This window comes from Taeniopygia guttata, chromosome 9 (assembly GCF_048771995.1).
Source record: "Taeniopygia guttata chromosome 9, bTaeGut7.mat, whole genome shotgun sequence".
NCBI classification, from domain to species: Eukaryota; Metazoa; Chordata; class Aves; order Passeriformes; family Estrildidae; genus Taeniopygia; species Taeniopygia guttata.
Genome location: NC_133034.1, coordinates 23,423,022 through 23,442,891, shown reverse-complemented (window position 1 = coordinate 23,442,891; position 19,870 = coordinate 23,423,022). Strand labels below are relative to the sequence as shown.

General features: G+C 41.4%; 1 protein-coding gene across 4 annotated transcripts in view; it reads right to left on the bottom strand.

The window, feature by feature from the left end:
- The window catches only part of BCHE (butyrylcholinesterase), a 41,163-nt gene that overhangs the window by 17,800 nt on the left and 3,493 nt on the right, over positions 1-19,870 (bottom strand). Inside the window, exons 1-2 of one of the 4 annotated variants that reach the window (XM_072933319.1) lie at positions 9,996-10,181; positions 5,494-7,015 (exon numbers count right to left, since the gene is read on the bottom strand). In XM_072933319.1, the coding sequence (XP_072789420.1) occupies positions 5,494-7,010 (1,517 nt within the window). In that variant the 5' untranslated portion in view covers positions 7,011-7,015; positions 9,996-10,181. Of the gene's footprint in view, positions 1-5,493; positions 7,016-9,801; positions 9,948-9,995; positions 10,182-19,870 lie in introns of those variants that run through there. The other 3 variants (XM_030280387.4, XM_072933318.1, XM_030280386.4) reach the window with 3 other exon arrangements.

The following is a 19,870-nucleotide window of genomic DNA, read 5'->3' as shown; positions in this document are numbered from 1 at the left end:
TTTCCTGCATCCCTGTGAACACGAGTGAATGTCTGGCAGAAATACAGCCCACAGTAAATTTCTTCCCTTGAAATGGCTCAGCAGGACATAAAACTTCCAACTTCCTGAAGTATAAGGAAATTAAAAGTGGTTGGAGTTTTTTATTTTTATTTTTTCCCAGTATATTCAGTCCTTTCCATACCCAGAGTATATAGGTCCCCAGTTCAAGTGCTGCCTGGACTCTATATGAGGCTGTTGGTTTTGTTCTCACTGCTCTGAAACTACTCTCTATAAACAGGTTGTGATAAGTTGGTAACAAAAGCAGTGAAATTTATTATGTGTCTACCAGAGGAACATCAGGGAAAGGCAATAATAACCAGACAAAATGCTTCACAGCTTTAGTGGGACAATCAAAGCCTCACAAATTCCCTAAAACATAGGAGGGAATATTTCAAAGGCTTCACTTTATAGAAAAAGCTGCAAAGATTTGTTTCAGCAGTTGTAAAACTGGCAGGGAGACAAGTTTTGCCCGTTTCCTTTTATCAGAAACATTTTTCACAAAGTCTTAAAAAATATTATCTTTGTGTGCTCCGTTATATTCTTGCTTGAGTTTTCAGCTCCTCTGATTTGTCTGGCTCCTGTCACTTTGCATCTCTCATCACTAAAGAACACAGTTACCAAATCTAATGGATAAAGGAATAGAAAAGGCACCCAAAGATTTGGGATCCCATCTAGTTTTTCTAGGGATAAATAAAATTTCTCCTTCCCAGAGCTGGCAGAGCATCCTGGAGCTTGGGATTTGAAGGACCTGTTAGTGTCTCCTGCCTGCTTTCAAAAGCTTCCTGAAGAATAACAAAAGTGAGGCAGGAAAAGGAACTCAGAAAGATTAAAAATGCTAAAAAAAAGAGATTTCTATTTTTTCATGAGTATGGCTTAAAATCAAATATGCTGGGAAAAATTTAGGAGAAGGCCACTGAAAATGGACAATATTGTTAAAATAAATGTTATTTCCACACAAACACAGTCAAACCAGAGCTGATCCAGCACTTTTTATGACACCACACTATGGTTTCCTGCTGAATCCAATCTGCCCATCTCTCTTCGTCTAACTGTGGTGATATCTGGTATTTTATGCAATGATTTTAGAGGATATGAATTGATATTCAACTGCCAATACTCTAAAATGCAAGAATAAACTGAGGAAATCCCAGGCCAAGATTAAGGGAGGAATTCAACCTTGAAGTGTAAATCAACAACTTCGATTTTGGAATCTGTTCTTTCTTATAACCCAAATATATTAGGTTTGATTTATTCAGACAGCATGAGTAGTAAGTCTCTTTCTTCCCTTGCTGGTAGAACAAGGATTTTTCAGGGTATGATGAAAATGTTGTTCTTTCAAGGCCCAAATGTATGAAAAATAAAAGTATTTTGTGGAATATCTTCATAGCTTAAAAAGGAATTGCTGGGATACTTGGTTAAACCTACTTGATACCCAAATTCAGCCATGAAAAAGACTTTTTGAGCAGGATCTTCACAGACTATGTCAATATGTGGCAGATTCCTAAAAATGACCCTATTCCCTGGGATCCAGGAGAGAAATTGGAGTCTCACAGCAGCACCAGCTCCAAGGCTCACAGGAGAAATGTGTGTTCCTGCCTCCTACTGAATGCTCTACATCTCCATTCCCTGATTATATTCAAAAATAGAAATGCCTGTAATTTTCCAGGAAAAAAAAAAAAAAAAAAAAGGTCACTAATCACTGATGTTTATTTTTAGCCAGGATGTGAAATAGGAAGTGCCCAGAGATTTGGAAAATTGCATCCACTCCTGCTGGGAATGGCGGTGGGCTGGGAAAGCCCTGGGCTGGCTGACAGTGTCCTTTTACTTACTGATAAAGGCAGAAATCAAGGATTTCACACTCTTGGGATGCTTTGAAGGAGTCACTTTCTGCCCCTAACATCTTTTCTTTTGTTCTTACATGACATCAAGGATTTCTCACAAGTTTTCTTTGCTTTCATCCCTCCAGTTCTCTCTTCCCTCCCTCTGTGGGGGAAGAGGGCAGCAGTTTTGTGGGGTTTTGCTGCTGGCTGGGGTTAAACCAAGTGCATATTTTAAATTTTCTTATCAGTATTTTTACTCCTTGCATTATAATAAAACCCAGAGATCACAAAGGTCAAGGTTTAGGCTTGAAGGCCCCTCATGAGAAGCAGCTCTGGCACCTCTCAGTCCCTCCCAGCCAGAAAACACCAGGAAAAACAAGATTTCTTCCAGTTTTGTTGACTCTACTTCATCTCCTTTCCTCTGCAGGCTGCTCTCCCCTCCCTTGTGCTTTTGTACTTCAGCACATTAGAATATTAGGTCAAACACCCTCACTAAAAAATGTGCTGTACAACATTCCTCATTTTTGCTTGATTTTTCTCTTCATCTCCTGGAGACATCAATGGTAATTTTCCCCTCAGAGATTTGCCCTTTGATCATGCCAGAGTTTCCTACAAACATTATGTCAAAACGGGGCTTCCCCAGCTCCTTATAAATGTTTGCTGTGCTCAAATGTGCTGGAAAAAAAAAAATCTTATTAATTTTGGAAATATTAAGAATTTTTATTACTTCCCCACTGCTTGCACACTCTGAATAATGGGATGCAAAACCTTAGATGTCTCTGCTCTGGATAATGAGTAAAGAGTCACACAGAGAGTTAATCCTGATCTGATCTTTCACTAACACAGAAATTGCTGGGTTGTGTTGTTTTTCCCAATAGTGATGGTTTGGATCCTCGTGGTGGGAGCAGAGGGAGGGATTATTTGCTGTTTGCTGTGGAAACCACTTGAAATTCAATCTGTGGGGTAATCTAATTATAGTGTGAATGATGATCAGAGTAGGTGACAGCACTGTCTTCCACAAACTTAAACCTGAATGTACCTTATGCTGTCTAATTTTAGGAGCTGCAGTGACAGGAACAGTGTTTTGCAGAGCAGGTTATTGGGATTTATATATAAACATGTATACATAAAAGTTATATACATGAAAATTAAATATATACGTGAAAATTAAATATATACATAATCCAGTGGAAACCAGCAGTTCAACTAAATGTAAATATCGCTCTGCAAAATCAAATATAGACCTGAATTTCTCTTTTTCCACTAAGAAATAGTTGTGTTTAATGGCAAGATGTGCTGTCTCTGGTGGAAGATCCTGCTGCAGGCTCTTTTAGGGCAGGATGGAACAAGGAACTTTCACTCAGTTTGCTCTCCACCAACAGCAGCCCCAAAGGAAAGGTGTCACAGCACATCTTCATGGCGCAGGAAGTGCTCCCAAACCTTTCCCAACGCCTGACTTCATTTTGGGAATCTACCAGATGCATTTTTGGCATTGATAAATCAACCTCCCTGCTCAATTCCAGACTGAACCCCACTGAAAGCTTTGCTCTGCATCACAGCCCTCCCCACCAAACTCACCCCCGTGAGTTCAGCCTCTGAGTGGAGAGGGAGGCAGGAAGAGCTTGTGGATTAAATTTTAGATTAAATTTTACAATAATTAAAACTGTATGAAAGTATTATGCAGTGATGAGTACAGCTATTGGTACAGCTATTTTCTGAGTTTTTATGTGCTCATCTCTTCTGATAAGAGAAATATTTATTACAAGCTCCAGCATAAAAAGGGGATGGGGGTTGTTAAGGTAATTAATCCCCCTATAAATCAAGGCAATCAATCAATCAATCTATCAATCACACTCATTGATAAGTAAATATATTAAAAAAGGGATGCACATAAAAATAAACAGTGGATTCACCATGGAGGATGAGGTGCAGGGACAACCCCAATTTTGGGATGTCCTGGAGCTGGAGAGAGCCCAGGCAGGGAGGGAATGTGGATTTGGGATGGATGGTGGAGCCTTTGACACATGGCAGCCCCAAGATAACACCACAAAGCACAAAACAAAACTTGCCGTGGATGGATAAATATGGGATGTCAGGTTGAACTGAGAGGGAGAGGTGACAGCTGGAATTACAACTCTGTGGGGATGACAGTTTAATTCTGGCAGGGAAAGTTCCAGCAAGGTGTGGATGAATTACAGGTTTAAAGGTGAAGAGTTATTATTTGAGAAAAAGCATATTAATACAAGTCTTAAAGTGATCTGTTTGTTTAACAAACAGTTAGAAAAAAAGGATTAAGGATTATTTTAATAGATCCTTAATAATCAACAAATGGAACAAAAATCATAAAATGAATCTTACAAATTGTCAAACATAATGTAAAACCTGGGAAATGCAGAGTGAGGCAAATTTAGTCTGGAAACACTAACTTTTATATTGTAACATTTTAAGTGGAATTAAGATTTAAAACAACCTAACAATGTTTGTTCTGGATTTTTAATCAGTGGAAACATTTTTAATCAGTGGGAACATTTCAGTCCTACCTCTGTTTTGTGTTATGTACAAGGTTGGGTGGACTAAATGAGCACAGTGGTTCCCTATGGTTTCTAATCTATTAAAAAATTAATTAGATCCTGTTCCAATGTTGATTTCAGCCTGTACAAATCTATATATCCTTGACAAATCAAACAAAGGTTCCACCTTAGAAACAGAATTAATGCAGGATTTTAACACTAAAGTTAAAGAAATGTTTTTAGAGTGTGAATTGACTGTTTGGTTGTGTGTTCTCCAAGGAACAAATTTCTGTATGCATAATTTTCTCAGGAGAGAGCACAAACAAAACTCCTGGAAAAAGATACCTCCCCTTCCCACCAGGCTTGGGACTAATCCTATATGATTGTTATGGATGGGACTGTTTTTGTTGCTGCTCTGAAATGTTTTAATTTCAAACTGAGCATCTCACTGAGGGCCCCCAGCCCTGCTGAGAGGAGCAAGGGCTGCCTCCCTCCTCCTGACTCCAGCTGGAAAGGGGTTGGATTTAATCCTTTCCAACACCCAAATGAAACATTCCTATTTGCTACTTTTGCAGGTTGGGCCATATTTCACTTCAAGACGAGTGGACTGGACCTGGAGAGTGATTTGTCATGGGCTTGTACTCACAGCACACAAGGAGGAGAGGTTTTCTGAAATCCCAATCTCTTTGTCATGTGAACGTGACACACCTCCTTGTTATACACCTGAATGTTCTGAGCAAATTACATCCTCAAGGAAATTGGGCTTTTTTTCCTACTACTTCTACTGCTGGAAGCCTTTTCTAGCATTTGAAATATTTTGTTTCTGACCCTAGAAACCATTACCTGCCTTTGGAACAACCGCTGCCCTGGCAAAGAAATGTTTTGTACTTGCTTTTATGTGTGGATAAACATTGTTCCCTTAAGCTTGTCCAATACAGGGAGCAACACATCAACAGTTTATTTTATTGAAACAGTGCTTTTGTCAGAACTAAAATAAGAATTCTGGATAACTGAACAATTAATCTGTTTCCATCATTCCAGCCAGGCTCCAAAGCAGTCAAGCTTTTTCCCCTGGAAAAACAACATCCAACCAACCAACCAGCCAAACTTCCAGAGTAACTCACCCAGTTTTGGCAAAAGTTGCCCAGTGTCTCATGATAGAGCGGCTCAGGAGCTCCTCAGCTTTGGTGTAATTCACTCTCCTCTCCAGGGGCAGCCCGAACACAAACTCGATCTCGTAGCCGTGCAGGACCCCCATCCACTCCGGCCAGGGCAGCTTGGAGGAGCGATGCTCAAAGAAATAAAAGAACACGTGGTGGCCCAGCTGGGCGAAGCTGGTGCTGAACTCCACGGCGGGACAGATGATGTTGTAGTCCCCGATAACGTCATCGATGGCATCCCGGTAGTGCTCCCGCTTTCCCAGGTTTTCCCAGTCCGTGTAGTGGAAGATGATTGACTCTATCGCAAGTTTGCTCGCCCTTGGGAAGGCCAGAGTTAAAGCTGCTTCAAACTGGGTTTTATTGATCAAACCATCGCTATCCTTGTCGAGGCCAGGGACTCCGTATGCCAGAAATGATAACCCTTCGTCTTTATTGACACCCACCAAGACCTGGGTCTCTTTGAAAAGACCATTCTCCATCAGTACTTCTGGCATGTCCACCAGAAAATCACCGTCCACGCTCGGACAGAAATATATTTGTAAAAGAGAACCATATGGAACGGCAAAAATTTCATTTTCCACTATTTCCTTCGGGTCCTTGTTTTGAAGGCAGAAAATGAGCTCTGACTCGTTGCTGGTGGGACACTGGAGCTGTTTGGCCAAAGCCACTGCTCTGTTCCTGGCCTCAGAAGATGTAATTGCAGCCCAGGGGGCATTTGCAGACCCACTCTGCAGGATGGCCCTGGTGAACAAAGGGTGGCTTTCAGGAGAAAGGAGGTGATAGGTGACAGAGGCCGAGCCAGCGCTCTCTCCAAACAGAGTCACGCTTTTGGGATTGCCTCCAAAGGCTGCTATGTTCTCCTGGACCCACTGAAGTGCCAACCTTTGATCAAATAAACCTGCATTTCCAGGAGCTTTCTGGTTTCCTGGCAAGGACAGAAACCCCAGTGCACCAGTCCTGTAGTTCATGGAAACCACGACCACTCTTTCCACCCTGGCCAGAAACTTCCCATCATAGACAGGCAGGGAACTGGACCCAGACTCGAAGCCACCACCATAAATCCACACCATGACAGTGGCGTTCTTGGGCTTGGGAGAAGGGATCCACACATTCAGGTATAAACAGTCCTCACTTAGGTTGGTTTTTGGGTTCCACATCTCTGAGCCAGCAAAGCCTGGGTAAGTTGTGTCTATGGGCTGGTAACAGGAGTTTGCGTGTTTGGTGGCATCCCAAACCTCTGCCCATTTCTCCCGAGGTTCTGGTTTTTGGAATCTCAGCCTCCCGACGGGGGGCTGCCCATAAGGGATTCCCAGGAAGGCTGTGACTGTCCCCCCCAGCACCTGCAGGCTGGTCCCTCTGATTTTGCCCTTCTTGGTTGCAATGATGTTCTCTTCAGGCACCACCTTTCTGGTGAACACGGACAGGAGAAGAAAGCCCATCAGAAATCCGGTGACGAGACTTAAACCATTTGTCCAAATCATGATGCCTGGAACACAGGATGAAAATAAATTCAGAATTAGTGCTGCAATATATTAGTACCAAAATAGTCTGATAAATAGTTCTTGTTGGTTATTTGTGTTGCAAAGATTGTGTTCAGCATTTAGTATTTGGTCACTACTTCAGAAAAATTCTCTTGCTAAAAACTGTAGAACTGAGGAAGACAAACCAGGAGAGATGAAATCATACAAGCAGGCTCTGATCACTGCAGATGATTTACCCACCAACCAAAACCTAAATGAATAATTTCTTCTAAGACCCTTTTTTCATAGAGCATCTTAACCAAGTTTACAACCAGCACAGTAATATGAAGCAGTCATACTTCTGCTATTTAGAATTCATATTAAAATGATAAAACATCAAGGATTTTTGAATATATGAAGATAGTGCCTAATAATTTGGGTATGGTCTGCTCTTTCCTTCCTGTGAACATTTCCAGGTGATAATCCGTATTACCTTAAAGCTAAGTTTATAAATGCTGATTATGTGTCACATTTAAACACCCTAATAATCTTATTTACCCCAGCCTTTTCAAATAAAACATCAGCACCATCCTTGAAACTAAAAATTCACAAAAAAACCCTATTTGCATAAATATATTTCTGTGGTTTACATATCTGAAAATGCTCAACAAAGCATCCTTCTATTGGTTTTTTTTGCCCGTTTCCCTGTCACAAACCCCATTCTTTGTCCTGTCCCTTTAAACAGGCTATTCTTTGTTAATGAGGAGCACTCTTGTCCTTAAAAGGAATGAGGATAATTTCTCTGGAAAATACAGCTGTGGCCTAATTTGAGCTCCTCCTGCTTGTTTGCCTGTTCTTGGAAAGAAAATGAAGCAGAGGGGAGGAAGGGAAGATTTTGTGCAAAGGGGCTCCTGACTTTGAGACAGCATCAAAGGAGCAGGGAGGAATCTTCAGGGACAATATTTTTAGCATTCATCTAAACAGACAGAAAATATATAAATTTTAGAAGAGCCAAATATTTATGGATGTTTTGTTAAAATAAAATAGATGAGGTGGGAAATGGGGGAAATAGACATCAGAGTTGGTCTTACACTCCACCAAGAATTCAGCTTGACTAACAGAAACTTGCAACTGTCCCATTTTTGATTAAATATTAGAGATATGATTTGTCAGCTCACGGGGTCCAGCAGGTCTCAAAGAGTTTGGGTCAGGACAACTCGCCCTGGCATGGGCAGGAGGCTCAGTCATACATTCACTGGCTTTTGTCTCCCCTCTCTCTGTGCCAGGGAATAGCCTGAGTTTGAAAGGCAGCACAGGGCTCATCATCCAGTGCAGCTCCTGGCCCTGCACAGACACCCCAACAATCCCACCCTGGGCATCCCTGGGAATGTTCTCCAAACCCTCCTGGAGCTCTGGCAGCCTCGGGGCTGTGCCCATCCCCTGGGAAGCCTGGGTAGTGCCCAGCACCCTCTGGGGGAAGAACCTTGTCTGATATCCACCCCAAACCTCCACAAAGACCAAAACAAGAGCCTGTATTCACCCGAGTTTGCTAAAACATTCAAACCTAAATCCCACCGTCTTTGAGAGAACTGGGCATAGCTTACCCGGTTTGCTGAGTATTTCCAGCCTGCTAAACCAACACAGACTTGGGATTATTTTTTTAACACAGCACGTTTCATTTTAAAACTCTCTCAATAAGATTTACGAGAGGCCATAGAAGGAGAGGTGAGAAGAATGATCTGGTTTGCTCTGTAAATCTGTGCTTAAAAAATCATTAGTGTTGAGCATCCCAGGGCTCCTCTCAACCCCTCTGCAAATCCAGACCCAAAATCCTGAAAAGCCACTAAAGCTGGGAGAAGGATAATGATGGAGAAGGGATGGAGGAGGGATCCAGTTGGGTTTTGGAGCACCCAGTACCACTGTGAGATGGGAGAAGTTATTTCTATAAGTCTGTTGTTGTGACACTTACTTCACTGAATTTAATCATGACCAAACCACAACAAGCTGGAAATAATAAGGTATTTAAAATATTGTCATTATGAAGAGAAAATGATGCTAAGAAAAGCAAGAGACTTTTCCTCAAGATTAATCCACCTAAATGCTAATTAAAATTAATTCTCCTCCTGCACGTTCCTGTTAATTAAAAAGAGATGGGATAAACAATGTAGCATTGCAAAATATAGAGGCAATAGTTTTAGATCATAATAGCAGTGAGAAAAAAAACACCAAAAAATTCCGTTCTATTCCTTTTAAATTAGCTCTGGCATTTCAAAGAACAAGCTGGATCAAGCTTGAAAAACACAGAAGTTTTGTGCTATTGAATGAGAGGACTCATCTACTCTCAGGTCACTCTGCTAATATTAACAAAAGTAGCAAGTGACAGAGGATTATTACTACACCTTGAATGCCTGGCAAATATTACATTTCATAAGGATTTTAATGCTGCTTTAAACCAAACTCAGCAATGTAAAGCAAATGGAGCAAAACAAACATTACTTGATGATTACAACGAGAGTAAAAGGGTCAGAAGATTGCTTCAGCTCATCCACACCAACCCAGCAGAGTTACATCATGCAGTGTATTTGCACATTCTAAAAACCCGCTGCTGTAGTAGTTTCCCCCAGCAAAAGTTAAACAGACTCTACTTTTGCATTCTTATTCAGCGAGGGAACACTATTTATTTCAAAGCCTCTTCCCTCTCCCTTGCAAATCTTTACCCAGCCAAAAAATCTATACGCCGGACTACATAATCGCTATTTAAATAGGAAAGATGGTTGAATTAATAAGTGATTTCTAGCTCAGCTTAATTTACTTAGCCCAGGATCCCTTGAATAATGCCAAGGTCTGCTACACACGCTGTTCCATTTGCAGAGCAGAGGCAGCTTCCCCCGGAGAGCAACAAATGGGCAGAGCAGAGCGTTCCCAGAGATCCCAATCCCCGCGCAAATCAAGCTGAACCGCAAATTATCCTGGCAGGCAGAGACGTGCAAAGAGAGAATCACTTACCCTGCTCCTATTACAAGAAACTACAAAGTTTTTAAGAGTGGGGATCTTGGGATCCCTGGGGGAAATGCAGCGGTGCAGCTGCTGCTTTAAGCCCGTAAATTGGCCAGTGCTGACATTATAATCAACTCTTTCTGACATGGAGCTCGCGAGAGTTGGCAGCAGCCACTTGATCTTCCTCCCATCCCACATCTGCTCCCAGAGCAGCCCTGGAAATGCTCCAGGGACAACCCCAGGCTGGGCAAAACCAGGCACAGGGCTGGGGGAACACAGCAGGGATTTGTTCTGAGCGTGGGGCATCTGCTTTTAAAGAATAAATAGAATTGTAAATAATCCAAACCTCTCTTTCATCTTGCTCAGAGCACTCTCTCACCTGTAATTTTTTTTTTTTTTCTGTACTCATACTTCAGATTTTCATTGTAAATAAGTATTTATTATTGGTTTTAACAGCTGTGGCAGATAAAACAGAAATGTGCCCTGCCTGGACATGTCAAGCACCAGCTGCATCACTTGGCTCCTGCCCATCCAGGCTGTGGCACAGATCTGTATAGTCCCCTTCTGATTTTAGGGTCAAAAATGTGACCCATGTGGTGCCACATGCTGCTTGCTCTCTTTTCTTAAGCCTCAAAAAGGAAATCACCCGTGGTGCTGAGCACACCTGACACCCTCCTTTTTCCTGAGCCTCCTGAGCATTGTTCCCACCAGAATTCCACACTGCAGGTGCAGAGCCAGGCTGAGCCACGGCTGGGGGATGTGTCCTACAACACAGCATGAAAATGCAAAAATTCTGCAGGTACAGGTGAAAACATAGGGGTGGAAAAAAGAAAAAAAATCCATACAACACCCTTAAACACATTCTTGTCAAACCCCCTTTCCTGAACCACCCCGTGGACCCAGAAATCCACCCCTTGAAGCTGGGACTGCTGTGCCCCAGCAGCATCTGCTCTCTAGCTCTGCTCTGAAAAAAAAAACCAACCAAACAAACAAACAAAACAAAATTTTCCACAATTTAAGCCTCTTTTTTCCTGCTGTCCACATTTGCTTCCCCCTTTAGAGCCAAACACAATTACCTTCCCTTTTTAATAATCAAACTACAGCTCTGTTTCAATTACACAAAAGCAATATTTGGCACTGCACAGAACAGGAATAAAGCAGAAATAAAAAGTTAAGGATGAAGTTTATAGACCTTAATATGGAGATTACAAGTGGGGTTTTTAAAGCCAGACTGGGAATTAGTGTTTTAACTGAGGAAAGTTCAAGAAAGCAGGATTATTTAATTGTTCCTGGTAATTTTACCACGTCCTTTATAATCAGACCTTCCACAGGTATTTTGCATTGATATTTTCACTGGTGAGAATATGTCCCACTATAAACCTAAACCACCATGGCAGGGGCTGGAACTGGCTGATTTTTAGGATCTCTTCAACCCAAGATTTTCGAGGAGTCCATAATTCTATGAAAAATCCCTAAAATTTCAGCACAGAACTGTCCAATACAGTGAGATTGCAGAATTCCTAACCAAGACCGTTAACTCAGCAGTTAAATAGAAATATTTAATAATAAAATAGTGATGTAATAGTGTAATAATAATAAAATTAATAATAAAATATATTAATAATAATTAAAATATTAAATAATTAATTTTTTTACAATATAATTTTTTAAGTAATAAAATTCATTCAGAATTATTTCTGGTGACACCTCTTGCTGATCAAAACCTTTCAAGTGCAGGAAACACTAAACGGTGCTACTCATACTGAGGGAGTTGTCAATGTTTCAGCATTTGCTGCCTTTCTCTGCTGCCTCCTCAGCCCATTTGGAGACGAGGCCAGGTGACACACACTTCCTTCATTTCTGTTACATCAGAGGGATGAATCATAAACCCTAAATCTCGTTACAGGCCACTTTAAGGCAAATTTCAGATGCTTATGACCATACTTGTGCTCTCAACCTCTTTGCCTTGAGAAGCAGAGAAGCAGCAGGAGACTCAAAGATTAAAAATGCTGCTCCTGGCTCCATCTGATTTCAAACATTTTTTTCCTTCATTTGCTGTCAGGGCTGTGCCTTCCCCTCCCTGCTCCTCTTCAGAGAGCCCAGGGCACCCGCAGCAGCCTCCTGCTCCGAGGCACTGCTTTACCAAATGCAAAAATTGGAGTTTTCTGACAAGGTGACCCTGGGATAAGCAAATCCACAGTCTCAGGCTGTTTCCAAGGCACCAAGAAATTCCAGGTTCAGCCTTGGGGTTGCCTGGATGTCTTCAGGTAACTGTCACACCTCTCCACTATTGTCCTTCAGCCTAATGTTAGGCTATTGTGCTGCACTTTTAAAGAAAACTAAGCCAAATTCTATATTTTTCCCCCTTTAATTAAAAAAATTAACATATAAATTAAAGTTTCACAACTGTGTGCTGTGAGAGGAAACAGTCCTTTTTAGTTATTACATAGCTTGCTAAAAATACCTGGGCAAAAATTAGAGATTAAATACATTTAATGCCCTCAGTAATTGTGTGGAGAGTCGTCATTTCCTCAGTGACCCTATGGGAGAGTGGAAGAAAAGGAGGTGCAAACTAGTGGGAGAAATATTTTATATATATATATAAATAAAATATATATTATAATATACGCAATATTTCTCCCACATACATACATATATGTATTTATTAATATATGTATAAATATATACATAAATACATATAAATATATATATATATATATTTTATATATATATAAATTTAAAATATATGTATACATATATGTATAAATACATATATCCCACATACATACATATATGTATTTTTACTCACAGGTTTTGCCTTTTTTTACTTTTTAATATCTCCATCTATCTAATGAGGTTTTATAAGGTAATGTCATTTTTTTTATTCAGGGCAAGGTTCTTAAAAATCGCCACAAAATATGAAAGTGTCTTTTTGTTATTTCACATGTACATGTGAAATTATTGTCACACTGACATGGGGACTTTGATCAAAGAAATGTCCAAGTGTCCGAAGAAATGAAAGCAAAGTTCAGCTCTGAGGAAAATTTATATTTGTTAGTCTAAGAAGCTTAGAGAAAAATAGGTATAATATATAAATATATATGGAAATACATAAAAATATTTACTGTAAAACTATAGTATTTTTTATTATTTAATTCACAATTAACTGCCCCTCAGGATGCTACCTAAGTATTATTAATATTCTAAGTCACACACATTCCATATTACCACCCAATCACGGAATCACAGAAGGGTTGGGTTGGAAGGGACTAAAAAAAAAAAGGTACCAAAAAAGGGACTAAATCCCATCCAGTGCCACCCCTGCCACGGCAGGGACACCTTCCACTGTCCCAGCTGCTCCAATCCCCATCCAACCTGGCCTGGGATGGGGATCCAGGGGCAGCCACAGCTGCTCTGGGCACCTGTGCCAGGGCTCAGCACCCTGACATGGAACAATTCCTCCCCAATATCCCACCTAAACCTTCTCTCTCTCACAGTGAATCCATCCCCTCTTGTCCTATCACTCTTGTAAATTCTCTCTTTCCATCAATCTTCAGGACGTAGCAGAGCTGAGAAATCTTTGAGAGAGAAAAATATGTGGAGAAATACATTTTCAGACGTTTCTGGTGGAAAACATGAGCCTCTCTCCAAAGGTGTTCTCTGACCTTGCACACGAACATCCCATTCACCAGATTTGGTCCTGCCCTTCTAAGCCATCCACAGCTCAAAAACAGCACCAGCATAACTGGGCTGAAAATCTTTGCTAAGGTTTCACCTCAAAGTAAAGGATGTCACACAGCAAGAGTGGGCATGTCTGAGGAAATATTTACATGCTCATGGGATGTAAAAGTAAGAAACATCCTTATTTTTTTTTTTAATGTTTGAGAGGGAAATCAATAAGACAATTATATCCAAACGTTATTTGATGTCATTTCTGTGAAGATGTGGGGAGGCTGCTTTAAACCTCAGCCTGGGCAAACTCCCCTGGGAGGGCTCAGCCCTCTCTCTGCTCCCTGGCTGGATTTCCACACCGAGCATCTGCGTGACCTTGGCTCGAACCTCTGAGCAAACCACCCCGTGGTGAGAAAAAGCTGTGAGGGAAACAAGTAAACTCCAGCTCTACGGGCTCCAAAAGGTCACACTGCAGACAGGGGGAAGATTGCTGAGAAGGGGACAGTTAGCAGCTCAAGGACTCGCAGGGAAACACATCAAAGCTGCGAGCTGTGAAATTTTCAGGTTAAAAAAAAAAGCCCGCAGAAGGTGGGAGCTCAGCAGCAGCAGTAAGGAATTACTGATGCTCAGCTCTGGGGTTTGCAGAGATGTTATTCTACTGTGAATATTAGGAAATAAATCATTGCCTTGTCCTTTGAGCTCATCCTGCTTGCAGAGCATCTTTTCATGTCCAAACACAGTGACCCCGAAGGGTTACACCTCTCAACCATTTCTGTGTTTCTTTTTCCAAATTTCACCTTGTATAACCATGCCCATGTGTATATGCATGGATTCAAACCAGGGACACCCTACATAAACCTTGACAGGGATGAACTGTTGCTACAGATGATTGTAGCCCATGGTCAAACCCATCTGAAATTCTGCTATTATTCTGCTTATTCCAAAAAGCCTCATCCCAGAGGGGTTCCAGGGCCAGCAGAAATGCCCAACAATAGAACTGAAGGGTAATTTGATCATATCAGGAAAGGTGTTTCAGATACACACCATGAAAATGGGTACCAATTTATTAAGTATACAGAAGACACTAACACTCATGTAAGCCATTAAACATGATTATATTTTCCCCTTATTGATTCAATTATGATCTGCTGTACCTTTCTCCTTATTACTCTAATTATAGATCAGTATAATTTCCTCTTTATTAGCACAATTATGGTCTGTACTTGTATACATATCTTGGAGAAATCAGAGCCACTGAGAAAATACAGCCAGTGAACATTATTATTATTGTTGTTGTTGTTGTTGTTGTTGTTTTGAGTGTTAGCATACTCTTATTTCCTTGTGGCATTACATAATTCCATATTTTGCCTTTTAGTGATCAGGTTCAATGAAGAAAATAAAAATGATTAATGTGTGCTCAACATGACTTGCATGCCATTATTGAAGCCTCGTCTTTAGCTAGTAAGAAAAAAACTGATTAAATTATAAGTTAGGATTTTTCTCCATGACTTTTTTCCCTTTCTGTTTCCTGTTTATTTCCTATAGATAGTAAAGCTCTAATCGTTTAAAATAAAGATATTTGAATTCCCATGGTCACCTAACAACAGCAGCTTGAAATTCACCATTTTATGCCCTCCCATACCAAAACTCTGCAAATAACTAAGAGGTTTGGTGGATCAATGAGCTCATTTGAATCTCTTAAATAGAGTTTGTATCTGAGAAGTGGGAATTCTTCCCAGTCCTCCCAATTCTCACTATTTTAGTCTTTGTCTAACATGATCCTCTGCCTTTGAGTTTCTGCACCCACAAGAGAGATGACATCTCTGATGGAAATGCCATAAGGATCTTCAAAGGTTCAGCCTAAGCCACTGCAGTTTTCAGATTCCAATTTCATCCAGCACGGTGAAAATAGGAATGAAAAAATTGATCCTGACACCAGGACCTGCTGGGACCTGTGGGTGGGAAGTTACAGAGGGAACAAATCCAGCGTGTCCCAGTCTGCAATCCCATAAAAGGGTCACGGCTCCTGGATATGTCATACCCATGGATTTTAGTGGAAATAATTGAGAGTTTGTCATGAGATAAAGCCTCAGGTCCACTGGTGCCCTGCTGTAGGTCTGAGGTTTGTGGAGAGGACGTTTGAGAGGTCACTGCAGCCCCCATACAGCCAGGCTGCACCTTCCCAAAAGTTCTCCAGCAGGAGGAAAACAGCAGGGATTGAAGGATTTAAAAGATGTGTGGATGTGGCACTTGGAGATGGTTTAGTGGTGGGCTTGGCAATGCTGGGTTTGTGGTTGGACTTGATTTTCCAGGGCTTTTCCAACCTAAATGATTCTGTGATGTGTTGGTCAACATCACCACACACTTTATTTTTCCTCATAATTACAAAAAAAAAAAAAAATTCCAGAGCCATTTTCCCTTTGTTTTCTATAATTTCCTAGCAGATTTGATATTTTTGGCTTTTTTGTTTCATGAAAGAAATATCACTTTGTGTGTAACAGATGAGCCTGGAAGAGGTTGTGCTTATTTTGTTACCACTGCGGCACCACATGCTGATCTCTTCCAAAGGGTCATGCCCAGATCCCGTTGGGAAACAGGCCTGGAAAAGCTTTTCCCCAGCACAGAAACAAACTCCTCAGGCTGGGTGGCTTTTCAGCAGAAGGCCACTTTGTCCTGTGGATGTGCAAATGTTGTGCAAGCAGGAAAACCTCATTATAAACATCTGTGCAAATTTCTCGGGAAGACACCGCGATGGGCGAGGAGAGGATAATCCATCACAGGACCATCTGCTTGAAAAAACAGCCCTGGCAGAACAGGTGGCTTCCTGCTAAAAGACAGGACACTCCCTCAGGTGTTGCTGTATGTTTATACATTAGGTACATAACACTAAGTGAAAGGTAAGATGATGTGCAAAAGACGATGCTCAGTATGGATTTTGAGGACACAAATCGAAAATATTGAGCCCACATTGATTCCAAAGCTTGTCCATGTAGAACTATTAGGAAATATTTTATTATAAAGTTAGACTTACCTTTAATAACAGTACATTCTGCTCATGATCATCCTGCCCTGTGCAGATCCCTGATGGTTCATGCACCCCATAAACCTCTTTCCTTCCTCCCACTTTTGTTTGCACAATGGAAACCATACTAGCCTAAATCACCAACTTTTCCAATCTCTTGCCCTCTATCACGTCAGAGCATTTCCACTCCAAAAATGATTCTGCAGCGTACTTTCCCTTAGCAGGAGTTGCAAGAGGTCAAAACGGGAAAGGAAAACTTTAGTGCAGTGCTGGAGAACCTGGCAGAGTTCGTGGATCTTGGCTGGGGAGAGGAGTTTTAGTGGCTGCAGGAATGTTCTGATTCTCTGCTCATTCTCTTCCTTTTGCCTGGAGGCAAGTTCAGTACAAAATGCATGAAGAGAGTCCAGGGCCTGAAAGACTTTCTGTTTAAGTTGTCAGACCAAGGAGCCTGGGAAATTGAAATATGCACCTAAGATCATAAGAAAAGACTAGATTGCATTCAGACACCCAGAACTTAGAGACACAACCATCCTTTTTGGTTTGTTTTAAATACCCCACTGTTATAGCTGCAGTTTTCTAATTTTGTCTCAATATATCACTAAAAATAAAGATCTTTTGATGGTAATCTTGACTAAAAGCATCATTTCCACCCATTCCCCACAGTAAACAGAAGTCAGCCTTTGGGATTCAGAGGCTGCATTTTCTAGAAGTCACTACAGGCAATAACCAAAATATGTTATTTGGAATATTTCTCGGCTCCTTAGCTGGCAGCTACCCCTGGGGAAGGAAAACCATTTGGGATCAGCCCACCCAGGAGCTGCCAGTGCTTCTTGTTGGAGCCACCAGCACAGCTGAGAATCTTGTGTGCCCAATAATCAACCCCAATGAGAGATGCAGTGAGGGCTCTGTCTGGAAGTGGATTCGGAAAGCACAGATGGAACCTCATGGCACAAACCCCCGTGCCTTCATTTTTGCCAAAGCAACAACTTGCTCACACTGGAGAAAGCCCACAGGTGGGCGGGTGGGTGCTGCTGAGTTTCACATGGATTGCTTTCCCTCAGCTTCCATAAAACAAAATCACAGCATCATTAAAGCTGGAAAAGACTCAGTCTATTTCCCAGAGCCCCTGGAGGAATAAAGCACGATGGCGAGGACTTGCTCAGTGAAAGTGTTCAAGTGATTTTAATTTTCATGTTCACACAAAAGAAAATCAAAAAAAAAGGGCAAATAGCATCATCAGCTGCTGAAAACATCGGAGGTTTTGAATGTCACACAAAGAATTGGAAGTGCCTGTGGGGTTGTTTCTCTGGTTGAGCCCATTTGTACCTGTATCACAAATGAGCTGCCCTCCCCACTGAAAGGCCATTTACCAGTGGTTAGGATTTAACCATTGAAAAGGGAAAAGCAATTTATTCACCTTCCTATCCTGCCTTTCCTCTCCTCCTCCTCCTTTTATTCCACAACCCCCTCCCAAAATTTTAGTCACAATTAATGTTGCCAAAATATCTGCAGTGATGTCCTTTCATGCAGAGTATAAATTAATTCCTCTAGTAAATGTTAACAGCAGCCATAAAACAGCAAAATAAAATAACACCAAGAAAAGCAATCAATAAAAATCTGTACAAAAATTAACTATTGGTGCATGAGATAGGAAAGGGCCTGAATCTGAGTGTTTTATAGAGAAAGCTGGAAGCTATTTCAGAGAAGATGAGCAAGGAGTAAAATTTATCAAATGTTGCTGGGACAATTAAACCAGAACAGAGAGGAAACAAGGTGTCTGACCAAAGGGAATGTAAGTGAATGGATCCAGCTCTTTCCATGCTTCCCAAATCATTGTCCCTCTGGGCTTAGGTGATCCCAGAGTGTCACCATGCAAATGATTTCAGCTAATGCTGAGACAGGTGTCACCATGATAGGTTCCTGGGCAGGGGGAATTTAGCTTGTGCTGAGCATCTGGTGCACAAAAAAATGGGGATTCAGTCTTTGGGATCAGCACAGAGATTCTCCAGAGTGGGAGAAAAAAAAAAATACAAAGTTAAAAACATATAAATAAATAAATAAAAAGAAAGCAGGAGGCCTGCAGCGCTAGCACCACCAGAACATTTTGCTTGGAAAGCTGTGCTGGGTCATCCCATGGCTGGATTCATGCTAGGATGATCAGCTACGAGCAGCCTCAGTGGAAAAAAACCTTTCCAATTATGACAAGGGGAAGCTGGTGGGAGCAGAAAGGTGGGACCCACCCAGGGAAAACCACAAAGCAACTTTTGTCAGCCCACAGGAATGTCAGGAGCTGACAGAGCTGCGTGAAAATGTTTATGGGAAGCACCGAGGAACTGAGAGGTGTTTGCCTGGGACAGAGCCAGCCAGAAATGGGGTCTGGAGTTTTTGGCAGGAGCTGGAATCTCAGTGTGTAAACAAGAGGTGGGATGAGGGCAGGCCTTGAGGAGGAGTCTGCCCAAAGGCACAGGAAGGACTCTGGCACCACCAGGATGAAATAAACCCATCCTAACCCAGTTATTAGCATTGTGTCCCTTTGACACGATGCCTGGAGTGTTTCTCCATGGGGCAGCTGCTGGATTGCATCATGTCAGAGCACAGCATGGAGCTATTAATGGCTTTTAATGTGATCCCCTGGATCCTGACAATACCTGCCATTAGGCAGGCCTTAATCACAGGGTCACAGATATTGTTATGCTTAAATCATTAAGCAAAGACTCAAAATGCTCTTCATTCAAAGAAAAATGATGAAACTTCAAATTAGAGCATCCACAGATCCAGTGCATGCTGGAAGAAATCTGAATTTTTATTCTCCACGTGTCCACCTATTTTTGGGTTAATGTCTGAGAATTACAACCAGCTTTTCAAAAATATAACCAAAAAATATTGCCGTTCATTTCCTTGGCAGACTGCTTGCATCACTTTAATTTAGGAAGCAAACCGTGTTACAGCAACCACAGACATGTAAATGAGGCAAAAAATGGTGCTTGTTTTGTTGCTTTCCAAATTTAAGCTGACCTAAATAATTTAATACAAAATTTACAGCAGTGAGAACACAGTTTGGTGGACAAATATGGGAACACAGTGAATTTGTACGACAGAATTTGTACTCCTCTGGGTAAAGGATGATTCACCATCTGTGTGTACTGAAAGCAGCTTTCACTTTTGGGGGCAGACACAGTGCAGACCCTCT